At 41.8% G+C, this 26,334-nt stretch overlaps 3 protein-coding genes across 4 annotated transcripts; 2 read left to right on the top strand and 1 right to left on the bottom strand.

Annotated features, from left to right (window-relative positions):
- Positions 1-122: 122 nt before the first annotated feature.
- On the top strand, positions 123-6,888 carry sycp3 (synaptonemal complex protein 3). The gene is made up of 9 exons (XM_006628520.3): positions 123-336; positions 508-667; positions 2,250-2,328; positions 2,498-2,532; positions 2,656-2,773; positions 3,317-3,416; positions 5,620-5,718; positions 6,135-6,239; positions 6,476-6,888. The coding sequence occupies exons 1-9, from the start codon at positions 334-336 to the stop codon at positions 6,527-6,529; spliced, it is 753 nt and encodes a 250-aa protein (XP_006628583.2). The 5' UTR covers positions 123-333; the 3' UTR covers positions 6,530-6,888.
- Positions 6,889-7,542: 654 nt separating this feature from the next.
- Positions 7,543-22,236, bottom strand: cept1b (choline/ethanolamine phosphotransferase 1b). 2 transcript variants are annotated; one of them, XM_015342536.2, is made up of 9 exons: positions 21,923-22,236; positions 19,013-19,452; positions 16,504-16,651; positions 14,905-15,046; positions 13,779-13,863; positions 11,791-11,922; positions 11,114-11,272; positions 10,783-10,908; positions 7,543-10,225 (listed from the first exon to the last, which is right to left on the bottom strand). In XM_015342536.2, exons 2-9 carry the CDS (start codon positions 19,358-19,360, stop codon positions 10,091-10,093), a joined length of 1,275 nt encoding a protein of 424 aa, XP_015198022.1. In that variant the 5' UTR covers positions 19,361-19,452; positions 21,923-22,236; the 3' UTR covers positions 7,543-10,090. The 2 variants fall into 2 exon arrangements, with proteins under 2 accessions (XP_015198022.1, XP_006628584.1); XM_006628521.3 differs by lacking the exon at positions 13,779-13,863 and adding an exon at positions 13,248-13,332 and having other exon boundaries at positions 21,923-22,234.
- A 625-nt stretch (positions 22,237-22,861) lies between these two features.
- Positions 22,862-26,043, top strand: LOC102683646 (tripartite motif-containing protein 16-like). Its single transcript, XM_006628522.3, has one exon. The coding sequence runs from the start codon at positions 23,339-23,341 to the stop codon at positions 24,974-24,976; it is 1,638 nt and encodes a 545-aa protein (XP_006628585.2). The 5' UTR covers positions 22,862-23,338; the 3' UTR covers positions 24,977-26,043.
- The last annotated feature ends 291 nt before the right edge of the window (positions 26,044-26,334 follow it).

Genomic DNA, 26,334 nt, shown 5'->3' on the forward strand with positions numbered 1-26,334 from the left:
ATAATAATAATAATAGTCTTATAATGGTATGATGAAACAATTGATTACCATATATAATACTTAATAACTCGACATTCAATAAAAAAAACACGGTTGTTATCTACTTGTCGAGGGACAGGGAAAATAAGAAAGAAAAGTTTGCTCGTCTTCGAATGTCTCATCGCCGGTTTTATACTGGCAGCGCTGCGGGTCTCAGATGGGAAAGCGGAACAGCTGCCACCTGGCTCGGAGTCGAGGAAGGCGCCAATCTTGTCTCGAGCGCGGCCCCGCGCGGCCAGGTGCCTCGCCAGAGCACAATCGGCGTCGACGTCGACGACAACGTTTCGGATAAACATGGTATGTGTAAATAAACAAAACTTTTTCCCGAACTTATAATTCTGTCAAATGTAAATGACCACGTAGGTCACGAGATCTGGAATCGCTGGAAAGTGGTGTCCTAGCCCACAAGAAGATCGAAAATTGAAAAGACTGTTTCCCGATGTCTTCTCGCCCTTTCTCTGTCATCAGATGGCTACACAGAAGTCGAAGGTTAACGACAGGAGTGTTTCCACTAAACCACGCAAGGAGAAGCCAGGCTTTTGTGAGACTGCAGGGCAGTGTAACCTCACTGTCTATTCCGAGGGACTCGATGAAAGCGTGGAGCCCAGTTACCAGGAGGATCCGCATGGTACAACAACCTCTATTTTAACAGTTACTTGACTTTACTACTTCGTAATGCTACTTTGATATATATTTTTTTTTCCTCATGAAAAGACAGTTTTCAAATGTTCTGTGGAAAAGTCCTGGAGGGCTCCTGTGTATGGAGTTCTACTTAAAGAATCAGCACATGAGGAACTGGGAGAAGCCGCCAAACTGTGGTCCAGTTAGGCCAATAACGACCTGATTGAGGGTGGCCAGCTGGCCGGGAAACCTGTTTACACACTGCACCTCCCAAGACTAGGATTGGTGATACTTAGTCTAAGAAATCACATTAAAACAGGTTTAGACAATCCTGATCCTTGAGAGCGAGTTTTGTTTCTGGTCTTCATTCCAAATAAGATCTTAATGACTTAATTGAACCAATTAAAAGTGTGTTTTACATGTCTTAATCAGGCACTAATTGACAAGGCTTCGAAATCCAGCAATTGGAAGTCCCGCGTTGCCTACTCCTTCATTAAAATAAACAGGATGTTTATTACACAGTGGGAGAGAACACTTCGAACTAACCATAGGGCTTCATCATGAAAACAGTTGCCATCAGAAAACATACTGAAGCTTGGCTTTCCTGGTGGATTGTTTGGGTCAGGGCTGTCCTATCCAGATCTCCCCAACCCCCGGGTCTGCTGGTGTCTTCTGGCTGAGATCTTAATTATTTCATTGACTGATTAGACGCCTCTGAATTGTTTTTGAGCTCTGGAAAAGTCAGGAGGTTTATTTTACATATTAAAACTCTTTATCAACAACCTCTGCTTAGGAGTTGAAACCATTTAAGTCTAATTAATCACAGTCTTCTTCTTCTTTTTCACAGCCTTAGTCCCAGACTGTCCTGGGGTCAGCTGCTTTGGTTGCTCTTCTCCACTTGTCTCTGTCAAGCACATCTTCCTCACTCACTACACATACCTCCATATCTTTTCTCACACAATCTATCCATCTCTTTTTAGGCCTGCCTCTTCCCCTGTTACCTTCCACCTCAAATTCCATTACCCTCTTTGTTACTTCCTCGACGTCCCTCCTCATAATATGTCCATACCACTATAACCTCGCCTCTCGCATCTTCTCAACCACATCCACCACCCTACATCGTCTACGGATTTCTTCATTTCTGATCTTATCCTTCATTGAAATCTGCAGAATCCATCTCAACATCCTCATTTCAGTTCTTCTCATCAAGTTCTCTTCCCTTTTTCCATCTAATTAATCACAGTATTTTATATAATTATTCTACCCTTTACTGGGTAGATGAGCCAAGTAGTGTTTTGTGGTTTGTAACCTTTATGTTCCTATAATAGTTTATGGGCCAAATTAACCAGCCAGTGGGGTCCAGAGCTGGGTATTCCTGGTTAATTTGGAATGGTATTAAAATATCTTTATTAAATCTGGTTATGCATTTTATAAAAGGAGATGTCTGGGGAAAAGCTAGCTTTTTTAATAACACACTTTTAAACATTATCACAGGTCTAGGAAACTGGTTTATATAGACTAGTATCATCTATCTTGTATAATCATATTGATGTACAGTATGATGTTTTATTGCCTGCTCATCTTCCTAGCGGTGGCAGCTCCTGTCAGAGGGAGAAAAAGGCCTTCCATGGCAGAGCCTGAAGAAGAAGGCGAAGACTTTCCAATTGGGTACTTGTTTCATTTATTTGTGTGATTTTAAATCTGTAGGACTGTGATGAATAGCTTGCTTCCACGTGCCTTGAGAAGTATTTCTTCATTTCTTTTGCATTGTTTCAACAGTTTTGTAACTTTTTTTTTATAATTGACGAGGAAAACAACAGTTTTTTTCTCTTTACAGGGGAGATGTGAGATCTATGCTTGAAAGATTTGGAGGTACAGTAAGCTTTGCAATTATTATTATTTATTATTAAAATGTTTAGAAGCACAGACAGGCATAGTATATCTTCTCTCAGAGGAATTTATAAGGGTTTTGAACCATCTGTTTTTTTCTGGTAGCTGATATTAGGAAAGCACTTCTTGCAAAAAGAAAACGCCTTGAAAATTGCAGCAAATCTTCCCTGAAAACAAGTAATGAGAAGATAGAGCAGATTTGGAAAGCACAGCAAAATGACAGGTGAATCAATTTGCCTTTTTTAAAGTTGGTGAATGTTAGTCTGCTTGAACAGAATCTATTAAATAGAACATCTAACATCTCTTTATGCTCCAAATTGGTAAAAGATCTCAGTTTGCAATAGTTTCTGTAGGTAAAAACAAATTCACCTCCCTTCGTCAGAATTTAAACTATGTATAAGTTAAGACTGAATAGGTGAGAAAGTTGTAACTCATCCCCCCACACCAACTGAACTCAATGTTTGGCATGCACTTTGTCTTTATTTTTGTGCAATTTATCCAGTTTAAGGTCAAGTTGCTGGTTTTACTAAAATAGATGTGTTATGCCACTTAATTACAGTAGTTTTTATGAAACATTCTGACACAGTCCTTACTCTGAAATCACCACTTCTAGAGGAAGAAGAATATTTAAGTCTGTGGAGGGGAAAGTGGTCAATCCAACCTAATAACATTGGAAAATAATCTTTTAATTGTTTTAGAGCAGAGTAGAACATTTTAATGTCAGTCTATTACCATGCTAATTTCAGTCTTTTTTTTCCATTTGAAGGAATAAATTGAATGATGACTACAGTAAGCAGTTCACAGCAGTATTCCAGCAGTGGGAAAGTGACATCCACAAATCTAAGGATCAGGAGGACAAACTGGAGGTGGGAGTTTACATTAAAGATCTATTAATAATCAATGAGAAGATCTTATAAAATTTCTGGGCAGTTGACAATTTTAAATTTTCTGCAATTTTATGATTGTGTTAAAACATAAACATGACATACTGGCAGCAGCTAGTGCCCTGGCCAAATTGCTTCCTGGCCTTTACCAGTCATGGACTCCTAATAATCCCCATCTATGAATTAGCTTCATCACTCTGCTCTCCTCCCCACTGAGAGCTGATGTGTGGTGAGTGTTCTGGCGCACTTTGACTGCCATCACTTCACCCAGGTGGGGCTACACATTGGTGGTGGTGGAGGGGAGTCTCCATTATCTCTAAAGTACTTTGAACAGAGTGTCCAGAAAAGCACCATTTAAGAGTAAGGAATTATTTTATTATTAAACTTTTGCATGTGACAAATATGCTGTCCAGAATACAGTGCCCTCCAAAAGTATTGGGACAAAAAACTAAAATTGGCATTTCCCTGTTGTACAGTATACATAAGAAATTGAAATTCACATAAAACAAATTATTCAGAGTCAGAATTCAGGAGGTCACCTTTTATTTTAAGTATATATTTTGCAATCACACTTAATCATTTTTAAACCAAAGCGTATGTTGTGTTCAGTCCCCCACAATTTAGGTGATCATAAGTATTGGGACACTTAAAGCAAATTAAAGAATTGAAAAAGTCAGTATTTTGTTGCAGATCCCTTGCTTGCAATAACTGCATCAAGCATCCATCCCATTGACATCACCAGACTCTGTTTCTTCACTTGAGATGCTTTGCCAGGCTTTTACTATAGTCTCTTTAAGTTGTTGCTTGTTGGTTGGGCTTTCTACCTTCAGTTTCCTTCGAACAAATCAAATGCATATTCAATTGGTTTCAGATCTGTTGATTGATTTGGCCAGTTTAAAATGTGCTACTTTTTTTGTCCGATTAACTCCTATGTTTTAGGGTGCGGTATGTTTCATGTCATTGTCCTGCTGCATAAAGAACTGCAGTAAGTCCAAATAAGTCTGGTATAATTTCCTTACATTAGCAGGCAAGATCTGTTTGTATATCTCTAAATTCATCCCACTGCTGCCATCTTCAGTTAAGTCATCAATAAATAAAGACCATTGAACCTTTTCCGGAAGCAGCCATACATACCCAACCCATGACACTCCCTCCCCTATGCTTTACAGAAGAAGTGCTACACTTACGATCATTGACTGTTTCCGTTTTCCCCCACACTTTAGCCCTTCCATCACTTTGATGTTTATTTTGGTTTCATCTGTCCATAAAACCTTGTTACAGAACTCCTGTGGCTCATTTCAGTATTTTTTCGCAAAATCCATTCAAGCCCTTCTGTTCTGGTCGCTGATGAGGAGCAGTAATTTTGGTTTTTTTTTTTTACATTCACTGCATTTGTCTTTTTTGGAAGCCTGGTTCTCTGCCTGTTCTTGACTCCTCCACTTGTTTACTTTTTCTTAAGCACATTCCAGATTGTTGATTTTGCAATGCCAAGACTCTTAATTTCTCTGATGGTCATTTTCTTTCCCCTCATTTTCAAAATGGCCTTCTTTTCTGTCATAGCGAGTTCTCAAGTCTTTATGTTGGCGTTTCCTGACTAATTCAAGGGAAAGATTTCAGAAGTTGTTTCAAAAGAGCTCAACCATGCCTAGACCTTCACAGCTCTTTTGTGTGTGAAATGTATGCAACGTGTAACATCTGGGCAATCAGAAACGCCTGTAAACCTGTTTGTCCCAATACTTAAGCTCATAGAAAATATGGGGGGTCAAAAAAACAAGTGCTGTTGTTGTATAACTGTAAAACATTTATGCATAAAACCCATAGTTACCCTTCATTAAAAGAGGATATTCTCTGCTTTTGTCTCATATTCATCTTGTGATTTGAAATCCAAATCATAGCATATAGCTATAATGGTCTAATTTGAACTCTTGTCCCTATACTTTTGGAGGGCATTGTAGGTTTGGAAAAGAAAAGTACAGTATGTGTAACTTGCTGCAGACACCCCTGGATAGGACAGATTCTTCTAAATAGAGAGATATGCCATGAGAAATTAACATGAATCGTATAATAAACAGTGTAGTATGTAACCTCAGTTAGCTCAGTTAAATATCAAGATATTTCCTTTCCCTTCTATCTTCTAATGCTTTCTTGCATTGCAATAGATGAGATTTCATGTTTTGTGATGCAGAGCTTGTTCCGGCAGCAACAGAAGCTGTTCCAGCAAATGAGGGTTATACAAGGGCAGAGACTGAAGACACTGAAGCAACTCTTTGACCAGTACATCAAGGTAGAATTACACTATTTTAAATAGCTTCTCAAATGTTCTATGGAAAATATTTTGTAAACTTTAACAAAGGTTTACGAAGTATAGTACTGTATTTACAGTACATATTCTGTCATATTTTACTAGAGTTCATAACTACAATCATTACTACACAAGGCTATTTCATATTATCACCAATATGCTACCACACAATACTGCTCTTTATACTTCAGCATGATATTTTAATTGGCTAAGCAGTATTTTAAAATAAAAATTCTGCTGGGCTCCAAATATTAAAACCCAGTGATTAACAGATGTGGAGTTATTGATCACACATAATCAATCTGTTAGAAAAGTTATTTCTCACACTTCATCTAACTAGAAAAAAAGTGTATAACCATATTAATCAGCACCTCTGATGGCATTTTCTTTTATTGTAGGCTTTTGAAGAGATGGAGAAGACACATATCACTCAGCATTCTGCTGTTCAGAATGAGTTACGCAAAGAAATGGCTCTCTTTCAGAAAAAAATATTGATGGACACGGTAAGCATAAACAGATTCTTGTTATTCGGTTTGGCAAGTTGAGACATTATATGTTTCAGTGTGAATTTTGAGAGTCACTGTTGTATTTACACCTCAAACACGGTGGAATTAATTACAGCCACCCCTAAGACCTAAACATAACTGGAGGTGCCTACTTTACTCTTCGAAGTTCGCATTGAATAAAGCAAAGAGGACATCCATACCCTGTATTAATGGGATGTTTTTTTATAACACAGCAACAGCAAGAGATGGCTACAGTCCGCAAGTCCTTGCAGTCCATACTGATGTGAACACTGCATGCTAGATCAGAGAAAACAGAAGTTAAAAGGGCAAAAGGATGACTTTATTAAGTTTGAACTGTTCAGGATTTTGTTCTAGTTCTTTCTTTGTAGCTTGCCCTATTTGAACTTCACTGTAAAGTAACACTTTCTTGTAGAAATGCAATCAATTACTTTTTATTCCCATCTTCTGCTAAAATCAGTTGACATGTTTCATGTTCTTTACTACTAATCTTTACATGCATTTTGATGTATTCTATGTGGATTACATAAAAACAAGACATTGTAATAGAAAAAAGTCCATACAAATGACTTGTATATAAAACAATTCTACAAAAAATAAAAATCACCTGTTATCATAAATATAACAATCTTTATTTTACATAAGCTTTATTTAAAAATTAAAGGTTTTTACAGAGGTTAAAATCAAGCAAACATATGGATTTGTATGCACTACAAAGGCAAGGAAAATCAAAGTGAAAATAGTTTTTATTCAGACAAATTGTGAAACTGAAGCAACACGCCTTTCAAATTGATTAAATACCACTGCCCGAATTAACAAGACTAAGAGAAATTAGTTTTGAGTTATTTTAAATATGAGTTTATATCCTCATTATACTTACTGTGATGATATCCAAGTGAGAATTATAACAGCTTTGGTTACATTTATATAGTTGAAGGGAGTTTCTTATTTAGGATGGTCCACTCTTTTATTCAATAATGTTTAGATACAGCAAGTTAAGATTCTGGGCAAAGGTACAGTGGCCACACGGTTGTGTGAATGTAATTTTAATTAGCTTTCAATATGCCTTCAAATGAGACTTATCAAAATACCCAGTTTAAAAGCTTGGTGCTATAGTCTGTCAACACATACGTATCATGTGCACAAACAAAAGCTAATTTATAACTCATTTTAAAGTTAAAAAGGGTAAAGAATTTTATTGATCAAGAATTATAGTGACCTAAATCGGTAAAACCGATTGAGTCGTACCAATTTTAGGGAACAAAAAATTATGAAGCAATGATAAATGAATGCACAATGTTTAATACTCTTAAGACAAACTACAGATGTTCTGCATTTTGTTCAAGGCATCATCTGAATGACAGTAAGAAGCAGGTGAAACACAAGGTAGCCAGCACTACTTAACATAAAAGAAAACTGGGCACTCAAGCACATTTAACCACTATGTGAAAAACACAATCATGATCAGAGACAAAATCATGAATAAAAGTTAGCAGCTTTTGTTTTGTGTAAACCTGACTTGAGTTGTGGAAAAAAAAATAGTTGGAGATTGTCTACTGACCCTTTTCACTATTATGCCATTTTACATCCTAGACTGACAGTCCAGGTAAAACATAATACTAACCTTTTCCAGTCTAATTATAGCTAGGGCAGACTTTACTGTGCCCAGATAAGCACTGCAATTCTTTGTTAAATCCAAAACATATCTTTGAAAACTTAAGGCAACTTTCATTTTATCCATAAAAGATATTGTGTGGGGAAAAAACATGGGGCAGTCCAAACAAGTTAAGACCTGTTCATCATAGAGACATGTGACATGCATATCAAGAGAAATTTTCCCTCATACTTATATGAATGCATTAAGTATTACACACAGAAAAAAGATATTTTAAAGTTAAAAGGCAACTGAAGATGTAGCAACAAAGCATCATTACAGCACACATCTTGGATAGACAATCCCTTAAAGGAAACAAAGAAGGATAAATTGAAGCCTTTAAAAGACGTAATAAAAGCAATAAAACTACATGACTGGCCTGTTACAAATGTTACAAAATTTTCTTTAGCATTTTGTAACGTCTTCCACACTGCTCTTGCAAGCACTTAAAGTGCAAAACATAAGCAAACAAAACATCATGGCATTTAAAACAGAAAATATCTAATATGTTTACTGAAAGATAAGTGTTCTATGGAAGGACAAAAAAGCTCATTCGCTTAGTAGGTAATTTGCAAGAAATAACATTTGTCCACTGAAAAAACAGCAAGTTAAGAAGATCCCTTTTCCTCCAGTTACACTATCAAGAAATGAAACTCCTGTCTTTTATAAGGACGTGAGAGATGACTGCACTGCCATCAACAGTCCATAGGATTACAATTCAGAGCTTTCCGAGTTTTATATCCCACCAATCAATTTACTGCCTCAGATTCTATCCTTTATTTCAGCCCAAGTTAAACAAAAGAAAAATAAAGTACAGTACTGATGAATCTCTTTTTAAGGCAAGAGTGAAAAGGAACAGCCAGCATCAAGCAAATCAGTTTTATTACTTCTTGTTCCCCATGCTTTAATTAAAAAAATCATAAACCCACTGGCTCTGGTATTATTGTTGGCTAATGTGCTTCCACTGGAAAAGGTTAGCATTAAAAATGCCTACACAGGAGTAACTAATGGAGTTTCTAGGTTTAGGTTCAGTTGAACGGAAACTTTTGTGTATAAAAAGAGATCCAGTATCTTTTGTCTGAACATGAATGTGTACTGGAGCATGAGAATACATAGCTACCTGTGTCTTTTCCACATCACACTCTCAGAAATAAAAAAAGGTTACCATCTTAATCTGGTATGTAAACAGAATAGAGAACTTGCCTTATCTTAAACACAAATCATTTTCTATAATACAATTTTCCTTTCTTTAGAATTCCCCTCCATGGGTGAAAACTAGGCAAGTTCTTTTTTTAAGATACACATTTAGCATTTTAGACAAAAGGCAAGACTACGTTGTCTTTTGACGTTAGGCTGCATTTATGACCAGCGAAACAATACCGAGTGCACCATATACTGAAGCCCATTCTTGTCTCAGAAGCAGAGGGTAAAAAACTTTCTTGTTCTGAACTATTAGCAATCAGATTAAAAAAGAAAAACCCTTCTGGCTAGAGAATCTCACAAACACAGGAGTAAACAAAATTATAAAGAAATTAAAAAGAAAGATGCAGCATATTCCTGCAAGCAGGATTAATGGAAAACAATCGGCAACCCCTGTCTTTTACTGAAAAGTAACACTTCATAAAGGGACAGATTTATAAATACTGCTTTGAGGAAGTCCAGTTAAAAAAAAAAAAACATTGTTCCATTTGGTATCTGTGACAATTGGATACACACTTGAGGTGAAATACTTCTAAAAAATTGTTTTTAAAACAAATAGTGAGCTAGATGATGAAATTTCAGGTTTTTTTTTTTAAGAGACTTAATGCAGTGCAGGGTGTTTATAGGTCTATCAAGTGTGTCAGAGTAGTGGCACAATATAAGCTAGTTTTTTTACTTCCTGTTTCAATCTCCATTTACCCCACCCCACTCACAGATAAACTGCTGCAAAAAAATCAGAAATCAGTACAAAAAACAACGTTCCTTGACAATTCTTTCAACTAGAAACACTACTATTGCAGTCTGTAATGAGACAACACTGGACATGGAACATTGCACACGACAGCGATTGAAATAAATTATTTTCATACGTCAGCTCTCTCCTGGGTTCGTCTGTGATCCACGTTATTGGTTTACATTCACTTGGTGAAGAGATCACATCTCCTTTTCTCAAACAAGAATAAACCCAAAACAGTCACTAATGGTGGTTGTGCCCTTGCTGATTTGGGCCTGTGGCCAGCGGCTTGATTTTGAATACAAAAATGTGAAGATGAGAGGCTATCTGATTGCAAACACTGACACAGTAACGCACAAGATCGAAGAAGGAGATGACCTGCAAAAGTATAAAAAGGAACACATTAAAAACACTTTAATAGTAACAAATCAGCAAAAAATACTTTTGTAACTTTTTTCCTCCAGAAATGTTATATAAACAAGTGATTTTTATGTTGCCACCAATGTGAAATTAACAATCATCCCATCAATATATGTAGCACACTAACACTGGGAAACAAAATCGATGTACAGACATCTTCTGAAATGTGTGTTTGCCAAGCCATCTGCTTCTTACACACACTGCAAGCACCACAGCAACAGCCACAGTGCTAGGGAACCACATGAAGCTTTCGCCAGTAACCCCACATCCTGAACAGACCCCCACTTACCTGCCTGAGGAAACACATTCACAGCTGGTTAATCCAACAGCCCAGGACTCAACCAGCAATGTGTGCACTGCGCAACCAGTGTTGCGGTAGGGGAACTTTTATCAGTTACACCTCCTGCTTTCTAAATAGCATTCTTATTACGAGAGCTATTTATCTTTGTGTGCTCAAGGCGTGCACCATTTCACTGATGGTCTCTTAACACTTCCTCACACCACTGCAAACCTACCAGAGCAATCCAGAGAACTAGATACTCATCAATAAAGCTGTTGAAATACTGGTCCAGAAACAGCAGCCCAGGCCCTAAAAAGGCCAGATCATGAAGATGCATTTCACTTTTTGTCATATGTGCAACCTAAGGGGGTAAAAAAAAAAGAGATACAGAATTGATCACAAAATGAACTGAATTACAAAAAGTGGAGTATGCTGTTTGTGTGGAGGTGATCACAGTTAACTAAAGGGTGGGCACAAACCTAAAGGAGAAAACCTCTGTGATTAAAGGCTCAAGTCCCTGGAGCAAAAGCAGACCAGAGGAGGGCTAGAGCAACAGAAACACTCACCACTAATTTGTTGGTTATCTTGGCCGACACAAAACCAAACGCCAGGATGTAAAGACAGGGATGCTTCTCGAAGAGCTGGACAGCCGACTTCTTGTAGATCATGACTGCCAGGATTATTACAGACCCAATGTGCAAGAAAGGTGAAAGCACACTGGTCCCCTGCAAAATATCAGCATAGAACAATACAAAATATGGATCACTAAAAGTGTCTGCCTTAAATGCTTTTGACAAATTATACAGAACATGCAAACTGTAATTTAGTCCTAAGGGCTTTTGTGAATTTGGAACAAGATATCCAGCTGTCTTGTCCCTCTTACAGAACAGCTTTCCGAGATAAGTCATAATTCCAATGCCACAGAGGCGGGGCTACTAGAAAGTAGGATTTTTAAACAGATTGTGTGATATAGGTTATTTCATGCACAGAAATGTCTACATGGATCTTATACAGGCATTGAAAAACAGACATGCAAGCTGTTTAGAAAGAGCTTCTGGACACTTTCCAAGTCTCTGAAGGGTTTTAACATTCAGGTTTTTGTTTTTTTAATATGGAACGATGCAGTAGCTCACGGTACAGGAACACTCCCAGAGAAAAGAGTATGGGAGTTTTTACATAGGTGGCTAAGAGCTTTCTATCTGAGAGAAACAATATGAGCAGAAAGAAAGTGAGAATTACTCACTGCTATTGTGGAGCCGTTTTTTCCAACTCCTCCTGTGAAAATGACTCTGAAGTAGTTTGTGCAGGAGAATACAGCTCCCACCACTGTGCAGATAGCAGGCACAATCTTCATTTGGATGTTTAACACTGGAATCTTGGGATTGAAGAAGGATCTTGATAAAAACAGCACTTGCAACAGTGTAAGCATGCAACTGCTGCAGCTGAGCTTGACTAAAATCCCCACAAAAGTCGAACAGAGGCAGAGGTGCTACACTAATCCAGCACTGCTTAAACTCTGCAATATGAACTGGGCGCTGCAGAAGGTGACAACAGAACTGATGTATGAGGAATGTTCTCAGCCACTGGACTGAAATCAATTCAAATGAAGCAGGTGCATTAAAGACATTCTATTGCCACACACTGTGACCAAATGATAACGGTTTTGCATGGGCTTCTCATGTACAGACTATACAGCAATTTCTTAATGGGTACAACAACAAGCCAACTGGATAAATAGATTTAAAAGTTATCAAAATTTCAGATTCTTCCATCATCATCATCCCAAATATAGAATGCAAATACTGAGGACTAAGGTTCTACTGCTTCAGCAAATAGCTGGACATGTTACCTGATATAAAGTACTCTATTGTACTATTGCACAGGTAAATGAAAAAGGATAGAGGGTGTTTTTCAGTGCTCAGGCCAGCATTCCAATTCATATCGTGTACAGCTTAGTTTTCAGTTAACACTGCACAGATATCTCTAACTGAGCATGCATAACAACATGCTTGTGAAAATCAGAGAATAAGGATTAACAGTGCTTTTGGCTTCCAATGTGCCTTCAATGTTAGTGGCCTGCAACGTGCCTCCAGTTTTACTCCAATATGGCTACAATGATATAGGACGCTAGGAGGTGCTTCTATAGCTGAACAAACTGATAAGGAGAAGATGGCTGTGGGTATCAGTCTGATATCTAATGGCCTTTTAATCAAGACACAGGTACACAACAGCCAAAGCTTAACACTGTTAAGTATGTTGCAAGAAAGGTAAGTACCTCAAAACCCCAGCATAGACTTCTTAAAGATAATCTTCCTAAAGCAAGTGAATACACAGACTCCAATCAAATTAAATTTATGTTTTGTTCCACTGGATCAACTGACAAAACTCTACCTATAAAACTGTGCCAACATAAAAACCCAAATCACATTCTATTGGTACTTCGGCAAATGCATTAAATCTTGCATCCACTTAGGGTGGCCTGGGATACAACTTTCTTGTTTTAAAAAAAGATTCTCCTTTAGTGAACTGAAACAATATAACCTACATATACAGACGCTGCCTCTGTAAAACCTGCAATTCCATCAGTTATTGCAACTTTGTGTCAAAATGATTCACATGCAGTTAACACTGACCTGGATATTACTGGTGATTCCTTTAATTAAAAAACAAAAAAAACTTTTCATTGGAAAAACAAATTACCGGAGATTGCCAAAAAGCCGATCCTCCAGTCGCTGCCAGCAAATACATGATTATTATGAAGATTTGTACTTCAGTCACATCAATTCTGATTGAGCAAAAAGAAGCAAAAAAATTGAGAGCAGAATTAGAGATTAGCAATTATTTCCAACTCCATGCAGTGTTATTCCCCTCTGTCATGCACAGACTGTCTCACTTTTCAGGTGTTTTTTTATATAAAACACCATCACCTACTTCATTCTGCCCCCACCAAGACTTTTTGAAAAACTTTCTGGGAAGCTGAAATATACCGGTAGCGCCTGTATTATCCTACTATATTGCGCTATGCCAATTTTAAGAAGCTTGAACCACATTTTGAGATGGACCACCTCCTCCAATCACGTAGAGGTCAGCAGCGACGATGTGTGAATCTAAAAGCTTTGCAAAGTTGAGTCTTCTCGGCTGATCCCCACCCAAAGCAGTCTGTGCAAGAAGAGGCTTTTGACTGGTTACACCGCAAACCACTACTGCCTGGTTAGAGAAACATCTGGTTACCGTCAGATTCCAGAACCTCGGATCCACAGTTGCTGTGAACATCTGTAACAACACTATACAGATCTGTAACTCTGTAATATCAAATCTGTGAGTCAGGGAAGAGAGAAAGACATTACACTTAACAGCATCAGCTCCTCACAGTTACACCTACATCCAGCCACAGACATAACTTCAGCTACTCTGCTTACGGAGCACAAGAAGAGCAGGAAGAAGCCGAGCCTGCGCACTGCAGTCTCACAAGCTGATGGAGATACACTGGTGTGTGATTTCAGTCAAACTTTCTAAGGATGACACCCTGTTAAAAGTGCTCCATGTGGTATTTGCAGTTGGCCTTACATATAAAATGCCCAGCCAAGCTGGAACACCTCAGGGGATACCGTGGCACAGTATGCCCAAGGTAACCCCACCAAACTCAGCAGGGGAACGCTAGTCACTGCCGAGGATCAAACCTCACCCCCCTTCTACCCACCCTGCGACTGTGGCGATTTGCTCTTGACAAATTGGTTCTTAAGCAAAAACAGGACCAGGGTTCTGTCCAACTGGGCCCTTTTGCTTGAAAACAAATTGATCTGCTTACTGGTTTAGACTTCGGTCCCCAGTTTAAAAAATGCATCATGACCAACAAGTTTGGCACGCAGAATTTTATGCAGTTTCTCCTCAACGTGCTAATGAAAATGCGCTCCCTTATTTGACTAAACAGCTGGGAATGACACTATGACACAGGGAGCCCGATACACTTGTTCTTGGGCTGATCTGATGTATCCGACAATTGAGATCCTGTGATCAAGATCAGTTTGCTCAGGAGTGAAAACTACTGCTATGCCCAGTGAAATCCCACCAGGTATTTAAATTCACTTGGGACTTGCATTTAGGCTGAAGGTTTGTTTTTACCAGGGTCTTGTATCCATTGAAGATACTTTCTGATTAATTCTAAAAACGTTTTTAAAAAAAAGAGCAACACCATTTTTTTTTAACAGAAGAAGCAACATTTTTTTTCTCAATTCTGAATTCCCCTCCATGCCATTAACACTTAATGGCTTCCCCTTTTCCTGCTTCCGAGTGCCAAGTCTCTGGTCTTGCACGGTGCAGACAGACACCACAGTGCTTTCCAGGGGAAGTTACTCACATGCCGAAGCGCAGGGTGCCCGAGACGTACGTCTGCCAGTGGGCACAGTAGAACATGAACATCCCGGCGAAACAGCAGAAGAACATCCAGTCCGGATTGGTGCCCAGCTGCACGGCGATGCACGTGCCCAAGACCACGAACACTGCAGGGCAGAGGAGAGCGCGTCTGAGGACGACTCATTCAATTCTCCTTCCAGCTCGCGCACACAGCCACCGGCACGAGACGAACACGATGGCAGAGGAGACGTCTCATTACCAGGAACTGGGAATGAAAACCACGCGGCCCCACCAGCCGCAGACGCCCAGTCTCGCGCGAAATAAACACTGTGGGAACACCTTGGTGAATACAGGCGGGAGGCATTGACAAAAGCTCACTAAAGCTCCAGGAGAGAAGACTCTATGCACATCGAACATGAGTAGAAAAAAGACGAGGCACACCGTCTTGAAACTTGCAGGAGGCTGCACGTAGCCAGACTTCGTAGTAACTGTCAATGTAGAAACATGGTTTTTCAGAGCTCCAAGAGGATAAAGTAGTAAAAAGACACTAGCACTGCATGAAGCCCAGTAATCCTTAACATGTGGAAAGTTTTCAGAAAGTCTCATGCTCTCTCCCTTGAAAGTTATACAGTTTACACACAGTACTGTGATGACTATTTAGATTTCCTTGGTTATTTTATGTTTAAGATAAAAGCCCTCAAGTACACAAATGGTGTTGTTCCAGCTCTGTGGGAAATCAATGGTGAAACAGCATGCACAACGAGCTGGAAGCACAGAACTGTGAACTACTTTGACAGAAGATAAAAGATTTGCATTTACAGTCCTGCTTTGGGTGTTTTATTAAGATGGGGCAAATGACAACAGTGCTATCTTAATTATGCAGATCAAATGAAAATCCTCAGCATGCACACCCTCTTCACTCGACACGCACTGGGAAGAGTGAAAAGGCCTCCACCCCCCCCCAGCTCCCGTGTCACAAGCGCACCACAGCCAAGGGCACGAGCAAAGGAACGGATCTGAAAACAAGAAACACGTTCTTCGGATTTCTAAAACTCATTTCTTAAAAACACTTGCACGCTGAAAGATCAGGGCATGCACCTGCCTCGTACCCCAGCGGGTCTAAGGTTAACTTCCCTCCTCCTCAGCACGGTGGGGGTCCCACCTGAGTTTGCACTCACTTCTGGAGAAGGAGTCACAGGCCTTTGTGTTAACAGTGCTTTTCATTTACAGATTTCTTCATCTAATTTAATGACATATACTTATATCAGCAGTACTGTATTTAGAAATATTTTTCTAACAAAAACTTCTAAATTTAATGGCAGTGCCTTCCCTTTTTACTGGCGGGACATAAGCTCCCCTCACAAAGCCTTCTCGTAACAGAGCCTACGTCAAACAAATCCAGAAACACCAATGTCATGCATTCAAGCAAGGGCCACAGACTACAGCACACACAGTCTCGGGTTTCAGGTTCTGCTCTGTCACATGGGGTTTGGAAGGAATGAGTTGCACTCAAAACCAGGCAGGTTAGCAAGAGCTGTGATCACCCTTCCTGGTGAGGGTGCGATCAATCAGAGATTTGGCAAAGGGTACAGCATCAGCATACCTGTGGAGAGAGAGTCGCAGCCGTGGTCGAAGAGCTCCCCCAGTGGAGAGCTGCTGTTGGTTCTCCTTGCCTGCTTTCCATCTATTGCATCCAGAGACTGGTAGATGAAGAGACCCACAGCACACGCCAGGTATGCCCACAGAGGTGCCTGAAACAAAGTGCTTGGATGAGAGCTCACCAAACCATTGAAGCACACGATCCACTGGAAAGCCTGATCTAGCACTCCGTTTTGTTTATTTCCTTAAAATGCTTTTCCGAACCCGAGAGAGGGCCGGGAAGCTTGGACTGGACAAAACTCACATGCAGGTTCTACTACAGTGGAACTGGTCAGGGCTCTGGATTTGTAACTGGAAAGATGTGGGTTCGAATCCTGGACAGGCACTGCTGTTGTACCCCCGAACAAGTGATGTTCCTCAGACTGCTTCAATAATGTGGGTCTGTGTAGAAATCGCTTTGCATAGTCTTACATTTTCTGATCTCTTCAGGTACAAAGTGAACTGGACCTGAATACCTCTCCATCCTCTAGAGGGGATGTCTTTTGATTGTTCCTGGGTCAGAAAGGGGGAGCCTTTGTGTGCCCCTGTCTGCAGGGGTTCCCAGACCTGGAGATCCACACTGGGTGTTATTCCAGCTGAATGCTTCACTGACTTAATAATAATGCAAGGATTAATTTGAAGTACTATTTAGGATTTTTTGGAAGTGGCTTTTCAAAGAATTATTTGAAGTGGCTATTTAACATGTCCTTTTAATTGCTGCATTTCGCAAGTGAAATAATATCCCTAACATTTGAGGAACACTTTTGGGTAGTAAAAAAAAAAATGATTGCAGATATTGTAATCCATCAACTTGTTTGCTCAATGAAGTAGTTAGCTAGGCTGGGCTTGAAGGGGAACCAACAGGTGAGCGGGCCTGCAGGGTGAGGGATGGGAAGCCTCTTTGTTGGGCTCAGCTGACACTGCCAGACTACTGCACGACAAAACACCAGAGCCAGAGTTCACACCACTCCTTCTACCGATGGTGCAGAACCACTTGCAGGGCCTGCGACTCCCATTACGCTGGTGCAGAGCCGCCACCTTGAGCCTTTTACAATAGCGTCACGCTGTACAGCCTGGAGAGCACTGTGCGCCTCCTCTTTTTCAAGGCGTTCGGAATTTAAGCGGAAGAGGCCGCAGATTAAGAACGTATGACAGGCAAGAAATCAGAGGAGGTTGCTCGGGCCCATCCAGCCTCCAGCCTGTTCAACAATCAGCCGCCAACTGATCCCAGGGTCTCAGCCAGCCAGGGTATCGGCTTCAACCACATGGCTGGGCAGCTTGTTCCACACTCCTGCACCCCCTTGTGTAAATCAGATTTTTTTCCATTTCTCATCTCCACAAGAATCCAGCTACTTGGTTCAATCCCGCCTTCCACAGAAACCACAGAAACATCTGACTTGCAACACTTAAGACTTACGAGCACCTGATTTAAGAAACTTCAAAAATTGGAATACTCTAAAAAGCAAGACGGTGCTTTTAGAACGAAGTTCAGCTGAAGATTATGTTAAAAAAAGTTGTTGCTCTATTGAAATGAAAATAATGACAGCTACTACAAAAAAAAGAAGAGCTATGCAGATGTCTATGCACACTCCCTGGGTAACTCCACCATGTGCAAACTGATCATTGAGAAAACCAGAGCACATCTGACTGGTTAATTTACAATGTAATCTGCATCTGTATCCTTCTAGGTAGTTGAAACAAGGTTATTCGCTAACTTATTAAGTGCAATACATTGTAAATATGTGCACACAAGTCATGTCATCTCTCTTGTAAGTTCACTGAACCCTCACACTGTGACCAAGTGCAAGTTACACAGCTTAGGTTAAATCTGTAAAATACTCAACAGTCTCACAATGTTTCTGACAACGAGAAAAATTAAAGAACCCTCAGCATGAAATAACCTCTAATATGCGGCAATTCTGTAGGATTAGTAGGACTTCTTCTACACACTTATTGCACCATTATTTTCCCCCAAAATGGCCACTGCTGAGCAGCCAGACCCAATCCCTCTGAGCTCTAAACAGAGGTGATTTGAGACAGGAAATTGAAACCCTCAAAGGTACCAACACCTAGAGTCCCGTGGGCCTCTGCACCCGCAGCAGGGAGGTGTGGCCCCAGAGGACACAAGAGAAAAACTAAAAAGTTATGCATTAAAGACTGAGAACAGCAGGCTTATCTCGGCGCAAGAGGTTGTGTGAATCTGGGACAAGCAGTCCAACACGCAGTAAAGCCTGATTTTCCTAAGTTATGGAACCTAGATGGCTGCTTTCTCAACGAAAGGAAAGGAAATAAGAGGGAGAGACACAAGCAAAAGTGTGTAACTTCAATGGGATGGCTAAAAGCCAGCGTATAATTATGAGCACAGATGGCGTGTAAGGGACGCACATCTAGAAGCCTGGATGCACCTGTGACCCTTTGTAACACACACGGCCCCAGGGAAAGCCGCGCCCAGGGGGGCTCTGCAGACACCCTACCTGCTCAGTGGCGGTGGGGCAGTAGTAGACCAGCACCAGGGTGGTGAAGATGTTGGTGACCAGGCCCACGATGGTGATGAGGTTGGGCGCGATCCAGGCCGGCACGCAGGCGACCAGCCACTCCCAGTAGCGCTGCATGAGGGGCTCCAGCAGGGAGCGGCCCGCGCTGCTGTACCGGTGCTCCTCCAGCCGCTTCAGCTGGTGCCGGGACAGGGGCGGGGCGGGCAGCTGGATCAGCTTGCGCAGGACACACCCCGCCCCGCCGGCCCCCGCGGCCGACCGGCAGCCCGAGTCCAGGGGCCGGTCGGGGTCCCGGGCGCGAAGCCTCGCGGTCCGGTGGCTGCTCATCGGGAGCCCCTGGGTACTCGCGCAGCGCTCACTGACAGCCTAGCCTCCCCCCCGGCCTCGCGCAGGGGATCCACAGCGCAGCCGCACCGCTCCTGCGGGGAGAGAGCCCAGCGTCAGCACCCAACGCAGCGCTGAGGAGGGGTATGCAGAAAAACGAGTCTTGAAAAGCAGGAAGAGCAGCGCCTCTAGGGCGACTCCGGGACATTCACACGCCTATCAAGAACTCCGACACGCGGATGACACGTCGGGTGTGATTAAGCGGTTCCCGGACGAGCAAGCCCTCCGTGTGGCCCAGTGTGAACTCTGGCTGAAAGCGGAGCTCATGTGAACCAGCCACTCCGGTTCTGTTGGGGCTGCACAGACACGGCCAGTCCGGATACCTCCGGGAACCGTGCGGCGCCCCAACGACACCCCGGCCGACTACTGTCAGAGGAGGTTCAGTGGGGCTCGGCCGATCCCTGCCTCACTCCACGTGCGCTCGTTAAACCTCCCACACTGGTCCTGCGGTGCCCCAGTCCAGCAGGTTTCACACACAACCTTCAAATCGACTTCCGAAGGCCAGGAACAATTTAACAATGAGCGAGTATACATGTGGCAAGGTGGGAAAAAAAAGTCACTTAAGAGACCATTTAGAAGAAAAATCAGAATATCACTCAGCCAGGGTTTCCCCTCTCTGAACCATTACTTGGTTACCTGCACAACTGCTTAATTGGGAGCTCCTGATGTTGAAATAAATCATTTAGAAGGGACCTAGAAGAAGAGCCGGATTGGGGCTCTCCAGGACCAGGGCTCTGCAGGACCTGGGTTAGAGAACTCAGCTGGAAGGCAGTGGTTCCCAATCCTGGCCTTGGTCATTCCCGCTGGTCATTCCAACCCACCGAAGTAATAGATTTCAAGCCATACGTGATCTAAGAAGCTGATTCAATTTCATATTTGCATGTTGTTTCCAGTCACAAGTTTGGGATTTTATTTCAAGTTACCAAATACACCAGTTAAAGCTCCAACACGTTTAGGAGCTGGGAACAAACAGCTCAGATTAATCTTATTATTCCATCAATGAAGGGCTTGATTGTGTAACTGAGCACTTGGCTGGAACAAAAACCCAGCAGGTGTGTGGGTCAACAGGGCCAGAACTGGGAACCACTGCTGTGAGGGGGAGCATGTACCAGTCCACCTGGCCTGCCCACCACCTTCAGAGGACATACCCAGCTTCTGGGAGATGAACACTTGCACAGCAAGGGCTCGAATGCTTTAACTGCAAGAAGTAAAAACAACAACTGCTGTTGCAACGACCAAACGTTAGAACCCACTCACGCCAAGAGCACTGATCATTCGTGAACAAAAAAAACTATAACCCCATAATCAGAAGGTTAGGGTCCCCCCCAGCCCTGGTCCCAGAGTGGCGGTGTGACGACAGGATTGCAGGCCAGCTGGGCTCTTAACCCGATTCAACTTATTATTGGCTCAGCTGGACCATAGGTTAACAGCTTCCTTCAGCTGTTTTAGAGAGATTTAGAAAACTTGCAGACACACCACCCCTTCAGATCCAGCACCTGGGGCTCCTGCAGCAGATTTGTGATAAACTGTCCGATTGACCTGAGCAAAAATATACACATAAAGCTGATCACAACCTGCACCTCTGACAAAACAGGCCGGTGGTAACAATAACAACGCACCCCTGTAACGCAGACCCGTTACAAAGCCCATATTCCCCAGTTTTTTTTCTTCTGACGTGGACTCAACTGTGTACGTACCTCATTTGTGCTACCACCGCAATTTGAAGTCGCATGTTTTAATGCAAGTATGAAAACGAAAGTAAAAACGTTATACAAGTGAAAATGTTGCTTTCAAACCGGATGCAAAATGCACAAATCGGAGATGATGAGCACTGGCTGGGCCTTGTGTCTGAAGTCCCTAACCAAACCTCGGGGTCTTTTTTCACGCGTAATCGGGGTCGTTTCACATAAAGACTGTAGTATGGGAGTTCATTTTCCTGCAGTCTCGTTTAGAAACTACAGCCAAATTACAATTGTTACCTACTATTCTTTATAATCGCACTAAGGACTGAGTTCGGACGTGATTTAAATGGAATTTAAAACCAATAAAAACAAAGATGAGAGTGTTATGTAACTGTGCCCAAACAGTTGCAGATGTAAAAAGAAAGCCTCTGTCTGAACTAGCTCCTAAAATTTATGTGAACCCTTAAGAATTAACAATTGTTAATATGACCCGCTGTATGCACAGCCCCGTCTATCGCAAATAACGTTTTAAAAACAGCACAAACCCCACTGCACGATCATTCCTTATCTTATTTCAACTCCTCGTGAGGGGGCATTTTAAAAGGCTTTCAAGGCAACAACAACTCGGCGCAAAACATTTCGTCAGTACAATTCGGCTACGCCAGACACCGACGGTCCGATATTTGAGACCCAAATTTAAAAATGCACACATTCGCAGCACCGCGTTTGCTGCCAGTTGTTGTTTTTCCAAATGGGCGGAAAATGCAATAAATTGAAATAAATTATATACATTAGCGCGCAAATAGCCCTTTCAAAATCCTACCTTCTCAGATTCCAGAAACGACCCGAAGCTCCGGCCTCACACTCTCTCCCCTTGTGGGGTCTTCAGTAGCAAGAGCGCCTAGAAATGAGGGGTGGAGTGAGCAAGGCTGTACAAAATCAAATTCGTTCACCGGCAGACGGAAAACAATCGCCTGCAGGGAGGTTCCTCTTCAGTGGGGTGTCGCTGGGGCTGAGGTGCCGCTCGACCTCCAGGAAGAGAAGGAAAACCCCTTCGGTGCTCTTGCCGGACGGACTGACTGAGACGCCTTGATACCGGATGGAAAATGCCCAGCACGGCGCCGCCTGCCCCAACAGGTCGGAAAAAAGGCCCAAGTACTTCCGTCGCATGCTGGAGGACTGACTGACTGAGAGTCGACCTGAAAGGCGCAGGGGGGAGCTGTTCGACTTTTTGTATTAAAATAAAAACTAACAAATATACGCCCGATGCGGATTGCCAGTTTTTCCAGGCTAGTTGTTACTTTTCAAAATCATGTTGGCTGTCAGTACAGTACTTTGTATATATTTTAAAATATTTTTTTTTTATTTTGTATAGGGACTCTGTGATTGATCCCTGATGCATTTGATCATGCATTAAACTAAGTAGTAGTGTAACTGAGTCTTTTTTTATCGTTATTAGGTGAAATGTGTTGAATTTGCTTAAAATTGCACAGCATGTCCCTTTTTTAATACGTTGTGTCTGTGAGTAGGTCTAGACGCAGTTTCTCTACTTCTCGTCATTATAGGCATCGTTTTAAAGTATGGCCTCATTTGTTCGCCTTAAAGCATCTCTTGTTTTAGTGACCACAGAAAACACGGTAGCAAAAATGTGTATCACATAAAAGCATTGGAGAGGAAGTTCCTAGATATTTAGTTAAATACGTAAGAACAGAAAGACATTTGCAACAGGCTGAATTCTTTATTTTTGTCAGGGGGGTTCCGAAATCAATACAAAACATGTACAAATCATCCGTGTATTATTAAGAATTTTAAATCGTTTGCCTGACACAAATTGTTATTAATTTTATATGAACTAGGCCTTTTATCTTATGGTTTTCGATTTGCATTGTATACAACCTTTCTGCTGTATTTACATTTCTAAATAGTAATGACTACAAGGTTTGCATAAATATTATTATGACACTTGTATGAAACTTGTAACAGTAAGAATGAATTTCTAACAGTTCAACAGAGTGAACAGTAAATAATGAATGACAGATCATAAGTGTGGATTAGTACAACACGTTATTGCTGATATTTTTAATGTTTCATCATGACAGGCAACATCACAGTTCCCGAGCGACGGAAACCGGCTATAACACGTTTAACAAACCGAAACCGAAAAGACGCCCTTTACAGGAACAACATTATTAATTTCACCTTCGCTTGTCGTGTTTGAGTTCAGCACAGCAAAAAAAAAATGTCACGGACCGAGCCAAAAAAACTCTTTGAAGACGAACTGAGGTGCCCGCTGTGCTTGGATTTCTTCTCCGAACCGCAGTTGCTCCCCTGTGGACACAACCTTTGCGATTCCTGTGTTCAGAAACTTATCCAGCAGGACTCGGGGGTACCGCGGCACAGGTGCCCGGAATGCCGGAGAGAATTCGACGGGAGATCTGCGCTAAAACTAAACTTCAAGCTCTGCAACCTTATAGAAAGTTTTAAGTCCAGTTACTCGGAGCCTCAAGTGCTTTGTGATACGTGTCTGGGGAACGCAGACCCGGCTGTGAGGACTTGTCTGAAGTGCGAAATCTCGATGTGCGCCCTTCACTTAAAACCGCATTTGGAGCGGTCAGCTTTTAAGAGTCATGTTCTGGTGGAGCCCACGGCGGACCTCAGTGCTCGTAAGTGCCCGCTGCACGAAGAAACGCTGAAATACTATTGTTTTGAAGATAAGACTTGTATGTGTGTGTCGTGCACCGTGGAAGGGGAGCACAGGAATCATAATGTGAAGAGTTTAAAGAAAACCCGTGATGAGCTGAAGGTTGACCTGAAAATAAAAATAAACGACATCACGGAAACCCTGAAACTAGCCGAGGAGCTGTTTGAAAAGGGGAAAGCTTACGCAACTTCAGTCAAGGGTTCAAATGCGCACATGAAACTAAGCGCGACGGATGTTTTTGACCACATAATTGAGCTTGCTAATACGTATAAAGAACGTATCGTGGAAATAATTGAGAAAGAGCATCACGTTCTTGAAATGAGCGCGCAGGAACACGTCGTCGCTCTCAGTGAGAAGCGCGAAGAGCTTCAGAAGATTAAGCGTCAGGCGGAATCCGTCTTGGCCGAGAAGGATGAGTTCTTGTTCATTCAACAGCACCTGGACACCCAGAACAGAGTGACACAGGCCCTTGAGGAATCTCTAAGAGGCCTTGAAGAAAAACCACTGAACAGAAAATTAATCCTGGAGGTCCTGGGTGCAATGTTCAGCCAGTTTCAAGCTGAGGTTGGAAAGGGGCACCAGGCTTTAAGGAATGAGGTTCATCCTGCACAACTCAGTCTGGACCCAGACACTGCTCATCCTCACCTCATCCTCTCTGAGGATCTCAAGACCGTGCGGTACACTAAAGAGAAACAGCCGTACCCAGGGCTCCCTGAGAGGTTTGATCGCTGGCACCAAGTCCTGTCTCACCAGGGCTTCTCGTCTGGAGAGCATTACTGGGAGGTGGATGTTGGAAACGGTGCCTGGTCTCTGGGGATCTCTTACCAGAACATAGGAAGGAAGGGAGACGGAAAAGATATATGTTTGGGAGTGAATGCAGTCTCTTGGGCTCTCAGATGGTGGAATTCTAAACTTTCTGTTTGGCATAATAAGATTTCGACTTTCCTTCCGTCTACATCTCAACCCGCAAAGATTGGGGTTCATGTAGATATTAGTGCAGGGACTCTTTCTTTTCACAGTGTAGCTGATCAGTTGGTCCATATTTATACATTTAAAACTAAATTCACACAACCAGTGTACCCTGCATTTTGGGTTCTGTCTGACGAACCATTGTTCTGGTTAACTGTGAGAAGTGTGTCATCATGTAACTTGCCGAAAGTGGAAGCTGTTCAGTAACACTTTCTAGAGCAGTGCTTTCCAGTCCTGATCCTGGGGGACCTCTGTGTCTTCGGCTTTCTGCGCCACTCAAGTTCTGAATCACCAGCAAATTAGTTTAAGTCTTCAGTTTGAGATCTATTTTTTAAATTTCTGAATTTAAAGACTACCCTATTTCAGGCGTGCCTCCTGATATTTGACCAACTGGACCACAACATGGGAAAAAACTCTGTGTTTTTCCAAAATCAACAGACTGTTTCCAATTGCTACTATGCATGCTTTCTGGAATAAGATATGCACATAACAAAATGTGAGGTTTTCCATCCTAATGCATAAGATAGATGCTTTCCTGATTTAAAACAAGATTTTCTGCATTACAGAAATAGCAGCTTGTGATACATATTCCTAAATGCCTTTTTATCTTAAATTGATCACCTCTTAGGAGCCATCTAACAGATCTCAGGGTAATTAAGCATGTTGAGAAGATGCCTAAAGTATACATTTTTATTAGGTTATATGTCAGAACAAGCAAGGAGACCAATAAAAGGGAAACCAAAGAAGGAAATCAAGATATAACTGTACGTCTGCTTGCGTGCTTTATGTGGGTGGGAGAATTGACTTTTCAGACTCTCCGATAAACAGGGACCTCACAGATCATGTGTGCCTGCTGTCAGCTCCTTATTTTATCCACAAATATAATGTTTGTGTCAGCACTCTCCTGATTCCTGATTATGTCAAGACAAAGGAAGAGTAAGAATAATACCTCGACATAGAGCAGCTCTGTTCATTTCTCATGATCCTCTCTCCCCATCTGTGTGTCTGTGTGTCTCACGGAGAGAAAGCTGGGATATGCGGAAAGACAAATTCCTGATGCAAGCAATTGTATAGGGCTAACAAAGTGATCTGATCTGATCTAAAAGGGGGCTGACACTGATATGACTTTTTTTTTCAGTCTTTCGAGTTGGTAACCAAGGACTTAACAATACTGTGCTTTAATGTTTTACATGACACCATGATGTATTATGTACAATAATATGGTCTATAGACTATTGCTCAAATGACAAAATAAAAGAGAAAATAAACAATCATGAGCTGTTCTTGGTTTTGATTACTACGTCATTGTGAGACCATATGAAGTGGCAGGTCTGGACTAGAAATTGACAGCAAATACTAAGAGGAGATGGGGGTGACGTTACTGTCAGACAGGGCTTCCTAAATCTAGTCTTGGGGGTCCCCCAAGCTGGTGTTTAGGACAGCTGGACTCTCACATACATAATTCAGCCCTTGATTGACCTATTAATGGGATTCATTTCAGCTCTTTGTTTTTAGCTCTTAAATGGTTTAAGGGTTGCCAGATCCTCATTACTGTGGTTCGTGAG

The sequence above is a fragment of the Lepisosteus oculatus genome, chromosome 5 (genome assembly GCF_040954835.1).
Source record: "Lepisosteus oculatus isolate fLepOcu1 chromosome 5, fLepOcu1.hap2, whole genome shotgun sequence".
Classification (NCBI taxonomy): Eukaryota; Metazoa; Chordata; class Actinopteri; order Semionotiformes; family Lepisosteidae; genus Lepisosteus; species Lepisosteus oculatus.